This window comes from Lampetra planeri, chromosome 44 (assembly GCF_965212315.1).
Source record: "Lampetra planeri chromosome 44, kcLamPlan1.2.h2, whole genome shotgun sequence".
Taxonomy (NCBI): domain Eukaryota; kingdom Metazoa; phylum Chordata; class Hyperoartia; order Petromyzontiformes; family Petromyzontidae; genus Lampetra; species Lampetra planeri.
The window spans coordinates 10,139,793-10,149,080 of record NC_136150.1 but is presented as its reverse complement, the minus strand read 5'-3'; the positions used below and the strand labels follow the sequence as shown (position 1 = coordinate 10,149,080).

The 9,288-nt window shown below is 53.5% G+C and overlaps 1 protein-coding gene across 6 annotated transcripts in view; it reads right to left on the bottom strand.

Annotated features, from left to right (window-relative positions):
- Positions 1–1,450: 1,450 nt before the first annotated feature.
- LOC144732929 (uncharacterized) overlaps positions 1,451–9,288 on the bottom strand; it is a 112,203-nt gene continuing 104,365 nt past the window's right edge. For all 6 annotated transcript variants that reach the window (XM_078614606.1, XM_078614608.1, XM_078614610.1 and 3 more), the window contains 4 exons: positions 8,929–9,037; positions 8,203–8,384; positions 4,330–7,893; positions 1,451–3,579 (listed from right to left, as the gene is read on the bottom strand). In XM_078614606.1, coding sequence (XP_078470732.1) covers positions 2,780–3,579; positions 4,330–7,893; positions 8,203–8,384; positions 8,929–9,037 — 4,655 coding nt within the window. In that variant the 3' untranslated portion in view covers positions 1,451–2,779. The remainder of the gene's footprint in view (positions 3,580–4,329; positions 7,894–8,202; positions 8,385–8,928; positions 9,038–9,288) is intronic.

Sequence of the window (9,288 nt, the reverse complement as noted above, 5' to 3'; positions counted from 1 at the left end):
GTTTGTGCACTGCGTGGTAAAAAGTCGAGTCTTGAGTTGGAGTTCAATTCTCGGTCACGTCAGTGGCGAGTAATGTCTGAATCGGTCCTAGAGACACTACCCGGTCCTAATTACTGTAAAAAAACACAAGGTAATGAGTAACTCCAAATTTGGGGTAAATAGTAGGACCGGTATATATGCAGTCGTAGTTTTTGCAACTAGTGACCCCTGCCACCCTACGTTAATCAACCCACATTGACTCAAGTGGTGAAGCATGGTCAAACGTACCCCAGCAGTGGATTTAACAAGGACTGTAAATAATTCTCATAATTTACAACCTTCCAATTAGCATGGTTGGCTACGTACGGTGCGAAAGAAGATCAACACACATGTTACAATAGGGATGGAGGTCCAATGTATTAACCTGGATTTCGAATACTATTACAATGGGAAGATGCACGGGCAGGTTGCGTGGTGAGGTAATATGCGAGTACTCCTTCCTATTCGAAGATGTCTGACTAAAATATCCTCTTGAGGGGGGGGGGGGCAGCTCCGCCGAGCGGAAGACCTTTTGGCAAAGTGGCCACGAGCAAGAAATTGCAGGGCTGCACCTTAACCTTCACCTATTAAACTTGATTTGAAGCTTTCGTGACTGCGGGAATTACTCTTTGGTTCTTTCGGTAAAGTCACGTAGAAAGAAAATAAATTAAATAATAGAATACGCCGTTTCGATTGCAACACAAGCAGTCGTCATCAGGTAGAACTAAATTTGAGAGACAAAACACAGACACGGAGACACACAGACAAGACACACAAGCAGAGAGACGACACAGAGACCCAATGCCTCGTGTCGTGGCCTTAAATAGAAAGGGGGGCAGGGCAGAGAGAAAGGTAGGTTTGCTGGAGCAGAGAAATTAGCATGTAAATGAAAGAGCTGTGTGGAAATCCACCCCGCGGTAGCAGGGGGAGAGAAAGACCCAGCAAGTCTGGTAAAAAAAAAATACATTTTTAGGTCCATTCGCTCTTTCTCTCCCCCTGCCACCGCGGGGTGGATTTCCACACAGCTCTCATTGACATGCTAATTTATCTGCTCCACAGACCCACCTCTCTCTGCCCCCCCCCTTTCTATTTAAGGCCACGACACAAGAGGCATTGGGTATCTGTGTTTATATGTTGCGTGTCTCTCTCTGTGTTGTCTCTCTGCTTATTAGCTGCAAGGGCCGCTGGTTGCAAGGAATGAAATGGGCCAACTCCCTTGTTACATTTCCCTGAGCCGCACCTCTTCATAAGCCCAGCGCCTGGACTCCCTCCTCTTGCCCCGTGGATCTCGTGCAGGTGTACTGCCCATACACTTGATAGCCGCGCCACTGCTTAACTAGAACGTCAAGTAATAATTGGCGTAACAAATCCAACTCAGTTTGAGACCTCAAGAAGAATGTTTGTACTGGTCGAGAAACTCCAGTTTAAAACGTTTGGCAGTTCAAAGACAACTTTATCCTTAAAATCAGAAGCAGTGTCCATACAAACCAGCTTGCCAGTGTAAACATGCAAAAAGCACCAATCGCAGCAGTTTTAATCAACCTTGTACCATAAAATAATTTACATTATAACTGGGTTTCGTTTTCTCGCACTTAGTTTATTTACACATGCACACCGTTGGGTAAGATTACTGATATTCATGACGCTAATGTCGTCAATTAACTTTACTTTCGTTCAGCACCACCAACAATGTGGGGTGCGTGTGCCTGGCGGAAGTCACAAGTGCACATTGTTCTCTACACGGTCTGAAAATGTGCTTTTGGTGTTGTGAGTTTGGTGTCTGGGCTTCAACATTGATCAGCCACACGAGCATAACACATCTCATGGACCAAACGGCAAAACACAAATACTTCCGGCTCAACTAATGTTCAAATCCCCCCTCTCTCCCCACCACCGTGCATCCGTCGCAGTGTGCACCACCTGACAAAAGGTTGGAGGTAAAAAAAAACTCGCCGACAAACGCCGCACCTCAATTTCTGAGATGTTTGTTATACTTTTGGCGCATTTCGAAACGTAAGGTATTGACAGAATACAAACGATTGGGAGCAAATTTCGCCATGAGTGCTCAATTCCAGTGTGGTGGCTAATTGGCGAAATACTTCAGATTTTTTTGCCGAATAGATTTTTTTATCAGACATTATTGGACGTTATTACAGACATGTACTTAAACACAGCCCAACTTTTTATTGGAAAAAGGTAGTAAATCTCTAGACAACACTTTGAAATGGTGCATCATGACTTTGAACTGCCCATGTTTCCACAGTGGAGACGCACGGCGTGAGTTCATCGCACAAAAAACTGTTAAACAAAAATCGACTTATCACGGCAAAACTGCCACATCTGAGACAGTGCTGGATAAATTGTAAGCCGGAAATGCGCTGAGGGATGTAAAAAAACTGTGCTTTACAGTTTCAGATGCAATACCTGACCCAGCCTGAAGTTTATTCATGCCCAGAGCTTAATTTAAACCTGTTCAGTTCACAGCTATATCCATCAGCAGGGCCGCCCGCACACGGTGGACCAAATTGTCGGTACTTCCACCTCTTCCAAGAATACTGGCCAGCGTAGATGAGGCCAACTATCCTATCCTCTCAAGATAGCTTCCTGAGAGCTTCCTCTTGCAGAGGGCCTTTCTGCTGCCAGTCGTGAAGCAGGGAAGAAATTGCAGGGCTGCACCGTCACCCTATGTGGGAAGCCGACCCCAGAGAATATTTCTGCACTCAGCAGACCACAATCGACATGGAAAATATTCAGCGCCAACTTAAGAGGGTGGCTGCCAAGGCCCGCTGTAGTGTGGCAAATAGTGGTACGGCTGCTGGTACGTCTGTGCCGGGCTGGCCTGTGGCGGTAGGGCAGCTGCCGTTGGGCCTGGAAGGGTGCCAGCCGTCCCCACGAACATCCACGGAGGCGGTTGAACAGGCGGAGGGCTATTTGGGTGGACGGTCGGACAAGGGGGCGGAAGAGTCGGGCAGGAAGGGGGTGGCACAGTCGAGCAGGAAGGGGGTGGCACAGTCGGGCAAGAAGGAGGTGGCACAGTCGGGCAGGAAGGGGGCGGCATCATCTCGAACTGGGGTGGCGCTATCGGGCAAGAGGGGGGCGGCACCGTCGCGCAGGGAGGAGGTGGCAGCACGAACCCAGGTCGCGAGAGGCACGGCTGCACCCCCTGGTGCAATGCCTGTGACAGGAATAGCGGTGGCAGTGGCGGCGGCGGCAGAACAGGCTGCAGTGCGCAACCAGACGGTTGCCTTGGCGGTGACAGCGATTTAGGGGGTGGACACTCTGGTGGTGGTGGTGGCGGTGGCGGAAGTTCTGGTGGCGGAGGAGGGGGGCAGCTGGGTGGGAGCGGCGGCTGTGGCGGTATTTTCGGCGGGGCAGGGAGGACTGTCATTGCGGTAGTGTCGGTGGTGCCTGGCTCCTCATTTGGACACCTGCTGCTGGCACTGGCGGATGTGGCGTCAGTGGTGCTGGAGTCCTTGTTATTCTGCTCTGGGTCTCCTGTCTGGCACCAGGGCTGTGTGTGTGGTGCCTGCGACGAATGCAGACCGCGGTCTAAGGAGTCGTCTACGGAGCAAGAAGGGGATAAAAGAGCGAGGGTTTGAGTTTCACTTTAAGATTTTAGTTTTTATGAATAGGAGAGCACATCCACAAATTGGCAATGTGCAGGTGCAAGGTGGATGATTGATGATGATAATGTATTACAAAAATTAGGCAACCTCACAGTGCAATTTAAAAACAAAATTGTTCTAATAATGAAAGCGAACATTTTTTATGTAATTTATCAACGGTCATAGAAAATATGGCTTACCTATGGCACAATATGTGGACGCACCCCATCGCCATCTCAGCTCGTAGGCGTACGTCCGACACCAGTGCGATATTATGAAAAGCAGTGATGAGTGTTGTATATGATCAGTCCAGTGCCTTACAGTGCTTTCAAAATTGTTATAATTTCAATTAAAATAATGAGTGCTTTTGGTATTTGTGCTATTCTATTACGAGGGTGCTGCGTCGCAAACGACCAGTCGGCAGTAGGTTCACGGTAGAGGGCGACAACTGCTGCAAGTTCTCCAAATTAACACGCATCAAACTATGCACACGTAAGAATTACAGTCCGTTCTTCTATCACACGTGTTTTCTCATAACGTGAATTGGATATAACGCGATGAATGTATTCGGGAACATTTTTTATGACCCGGATGCGAATTGGATAACGCGATTGAGTTAACAGAAATCGATTCCTGAATCACAATGATTCCTCGAATGGCAAGGAAGAGGGGAGAGCGAATCGTCGCAAGCGTAGCCGGCACTCACCTCGACCCGGAGAACGTCTCCTCCTCCTCTCGGACTCTTCCTCTGCACTGCTTTTCGTGATCCTCATCCTCTCTGGTGGAGTCTTCCAGTGCTGCCGATCTCCGCTCGGTGTCTCCGTGCGCTTCTCCGTGCAGCCGTCCCGGTGGAACGCGGCCGGCGATTGCATTTCCGCTGCCCCCATCTTTGACTTCGCCGTCGAGCCGTCGGCCCTGCCTGGCTTCTCCCTGCCATGCGCTGCCACCGCTGCCATCGTCATTCCCGCCGTGTGTTGGTTGCCCTGCTTGTGTCGCAACTTTATCTCCTCCCAGAGCGACAGCGGCTTCAAAATATTCTTCTTGCGCTCACTCTGGCAAGGCGGGTGAACCGTCAGCCTGGACCGGTCAGGCAACCCCCCGACTCTAACCTGCCCATCTCCTTGAAGGAGCAACGCACCCCGTTGACCTTTTGCGTTGTCGCCGGATGAAAAAAAAGATGAAACGCGTAAATGAAACACATCGGGAGGAGTGGGGCGATCGCTAATTGCCCTTTTCTCATCGCACCGCTTCCTCTCATCGGGGGTATCGCTCACGCCATCATCATCACGCTTCTCGTCGGACTCCGCCTTGGGGACGCGTGGCGGCGGTCCGGGCGGCTCTTCGACGTCTGTCCTCCGCCTCTTGCACTCGGCCCGCTCATTCGGTGGGGTCACCGGTCTGTGTTTTCTGCCGCCGGCGAGGTCACCCGCGAGGTCATGGTTGCCCTCCTGTGGGATTGGGATACTGGGCCAAAGGCTATCGTGGGTGGCATCACCCTGACCGTTGTGCTTCCCCGCCTTCAACTGCGGCGCCGCCACCATCACCGCCGCCAGAGCTTCTGGCTTTTGCTGCTGCTCCTTCCTTGAAGATTGCTGTGGGGCGACAGGGATCCAAGTCTCACTGCTTTCATGCTTGTCATAGGGAGACGATGACACTGCCGCCTCAGCTGCTGGCGGCCGCTCGTGCACAGAGGTAGCGAGCCGGCTATGGCTAGAGTCTTTATTATCTTTATTATCTCCCGGCGGCACTGGGGTGGCGAGACTGGGCTGCCTATCATGCCTGGGGAGGAAGAGCTGCCTCTGTTGGCTGCCGGTTTCTTCATCGTTTTCGAACGTCACCTGCGGGGATGGCTTCGACTGTTGCCCGTGCTCTGAAATCGACGACGAGAGCGCACAAGAAACGTTCTGGGTGCTCCGGGGCTTCTCTGCCCACAGCTGGCTTGACACGGGTGTCACCACTGCCAGGCACTCCTCGTGCATAGCGATGGATGAACCCCTTTGCGTTTTCCCCTTCTCTTCAGGCGACACGCACACCGCCACTCGGGGCAGATGCTCGGTTCCTGCTGTGCAGCCGCTCTCCGTCTTCTGCTCCGGAAGCTGCTGCTCGTCTTCGTGAATGGCGAACTGCAGGATGGGAAACCTCCTCTGGGAAGCATCTCTCTTCTCGAACGCCGCCAAGGCTGCCGCTTTGGGCTGCAGTTCTCTGCTGACGGTGGACAGCAGCAGGAGGGGTGCTTTGCTTTGTCTGCCATCCACCTTTTCTTCCATCGACTTTGACAAAACCTGGCTGAACTGCTGCTGCTCTTGTTTGTAACTGGAAGACAAAACAGACGCCCACTTACGCTTTCTTTCCTTCTTCTCTACCAATGGCGGAGACTTGAAATACCTCTGTTTTTCTTCTTTCTTCGTCTCTGCCAAAACCACCGAAGCAGCTGCTCCAATCTGCTGCTCGCGAGGGGATAGAGGCGGTGAGACAAAACGCCCTACCTGGCTACCATCGTCGTCCACCTCTATTGTCAGTGTCGACGCAGCCGAATTGGGCAGTCGCTCACTATTTCCGGCACGCGAGTGGGCACGGGGCGAGCTCTGGCCGCTTTTTTTCTCAGCTCTTAGAGGCGATCTTAGAGGCGATGGCGGCAAGACCACCGTGGCCTGCCGCTGCTGGTTCTCATCGGTGGACAGATGGATGGCAGAGGAGCTAGCTTCGCCGTCTTCCTTCTTTTCCAAGGGCACTGGTGCTGCAGCTTTTTCTGAGGCGGAATACCAGCCCAAGCCTCCATATGTCCCATCGACTTGCATCGTTTCTCTCGTCTCTCCTGACGGTCTCAAAGCACCTGTGCGCTGTTGCTGCTGCTCCACCAGGCTGCTACGCTCAGTTTCTTTCTTTACCACCGCTGATGCAGAAGATTCCACTCTCGGCTGCGGCTCTTGTCTCAGAGCTGACAGAGTGGTGGTGGAGGAGCTACACTTCCGCTTGCCTTCCCCCCTCTTTGCTCCCAGCGATGTCGTGGACGTGACCGCCACAGGGCTCTCTTCTCGGGTGGACGAGGACGACGTTACCAAACAACTGTTCCGGCTGCCATATGTCTCCTCGTCCAGCAGCATCGACGACACCACCACCATGGGCCGCTGTTCTTTATCGATGGTAGGCTGGCGGATGGAGGTGCTGCTCTGCTCCTCGGTATCCTTTTTATCCGACGACGTGGCTGCCTTCAGCTGCTGTTCAGGTCGCGGCGGTGTTCGAGGAATAGGGGAAGGACTCGGCACAACGAGGAGTGTCTCATCCCACACTGTCGACGTTACTGGGTCGGGTTGCCGCTCACCACAGATGGTGGTTGAGTGGACGAGGAAGCAGCTCTGGGCACCGACTTTTGTCGCGTCATCCGACAAGGGCCGAGAGGCCACTTTTGTTTCCTGGTTCTTCACTCTCATTTGCTGCTGCTGTTGCTGCTGCTTAAAAGAAGGGACGGGGCTTGCCGAGATTAAACTACAACCGCTTTCTTTCTTCACATCTGGAGCAACCGATGCAGGCCGCGTTGACTGCGGTTCCCACTTCACAATGGACGGGGGGACAAGAGGACTGTTCTGATTGTCAGCTTCCTTCTCTTCCGCAGTAAGTGCTTTCAGCCATTGATCGTCGTGCTTAACAGGTTGACTCTCCCAACTGCTCATTTTCTTCCCATCCAATGACGCTGTCATAGACACTTTTTTTGGCTGCGGGTCAGGTTCGGGTCGCGAGACGTTCGGCCAGAACTGGCTGCTCACGTTCTGATCCTGCAACGCTGCCGATACCGCTACAGTCGACATGGGTCCTTCTGACTGTTGAACACGTTTGGCAGCGGGCGGTGGAAAATTTGGCCGGGTCTGGTTGCTTTCTTTGAGATCGGGCAATGCTGCTGGTGCCGCCACCAGGGCTTGCCGCTCTTGCGCCAGTGGTAACGGCGGTTGCGGTGGCTGTGGTGGTTTTGGCGGTAGCGGCCGCACGAGCGGCCAGCCCTGCTTCCCGGCGTCTTTCCTCTCTTCCGAAGGCACAGATATCGGAGGTCGCTGTATGCCAAGGTTCAGCAGCTTCGTCTTGGCGTTGGGCTCAGGCGGGTGCTGCAGGGACGCTTCTCGCTCTTTGCTCTGCTTGGCGACGTTGGCAGCGGCCATCGCCATCCGCCGGTGGGTGGGCTCGAAAGCACCCTCGTGGAATTTGGCGATGAAGTCCGAGATGGTGCTGACGGCGATGCCGGCATTATGGAACCTGCTGACGTTCTCTTCCACGTTGCCTGCGCGCAGACACACACGGGAGGTGTTGTTTTGCGAGCACCACGGTCGGGGTGCACTCGGAAGATGGCGTGGGCGAGCGTGGTTGAGTGTGTATGAGCACAGATGAACGTTGTTGGGTAATTGTGATTGGGCGAGCGTGGATGAGTGTGGGGGAACAGCATGAGTATGTACAGGAGGGTGCTACGGACTTGCAGGTGACAGTGAGGGTGACTTAACGGTTGTGTGTGAGCGTGCCTGGGTGAGCGTGCCTAGGCGAGCGTGACTGGGTGAGCACGGCCGGGCGTGGCCGGGTGAGCGAACCCCCTCACCGGTGAGAAAGACGGTGTAGCGACACTGCGGACTGAGTGCCTGCAAGCTGACCGCACAACCCAGGAAGCCAAGGCTGGCGTTGCAAGCGTCGTCGCATGCGTGGGGAGGGAGGAACTCCGCCAGCTGCTGCCGCTCGGCACCCAGCACCAAGGACAGCACGTCACCCCACACGCAGCTCTCCCTGGAAATGCGCGGACAGGGAGACATGGAGATGATGGAATGAGACACACGGGCACGGAGACGGGCAGACAGAGAGGTAGAGAGACAGATAGAGATGGAGACAGGAAGAGGGGCAGAGGCAGGGAGATGATAAGATATAGATGGGGTGAAAGTAAGAGACAGGGAGATTGGAGAGACAGGCAGAGAGAAAGACAGAGAGATAGGCATACTGGCAGAGAGATGGAGATAGGTGGAAAAAGATACAGTTAAGCAGACAGACAGAAAGACAGGCAAGCAGAGACATAGGGTTAGACACAGAAAGAGGCAGATGGAAAAAAAACCAGACAGATGCAAAAAGACAGATCCCCGTATAGCCTTAAGAGATTGTTGGGGCACGTGTTGTTCGCAAGTAGAACTGATCAAAGGCCAGTACAGTACGAGGGGGTGGGTGAGCCAGCACGCACGCACACAGTAGGTCAACAACCTACTTGCTCCACTGCCCTCTAAGAGACCATCCTTTGGCCATGCGCCTAGCCCTCCGGAATGCTGGTCGGGGGGGTTCTCACCGTCCAGCTGTGTGGAGGTTCTTCACCATGCGTCCGTGCAGCTTCCACACCCACCGAGTGCCCACTGAGTTCAGCGACCGCAGCACGCCGATGAACTTCTGCACCAGGCCTGCGATGGGGCGTGGGAGGACGGTGCCCGTGGCGTCAAAAGAATGCGATGCAGAAATAGTTTTTGCTGTTCGTCACCATCATTGCACCTCCAATTACCGCGGTTGGATACGTCGTTAAACATTCCTACGTACATCATCGTACATCATCAGCCATGGTCAATCCACCGCTGGATGAAAACCTCCACAAGCCGTGGCCACCTCTCACGATCCCGAGTTGATTTCACAACTCCATCTCCGCTGGGGCGAGCAT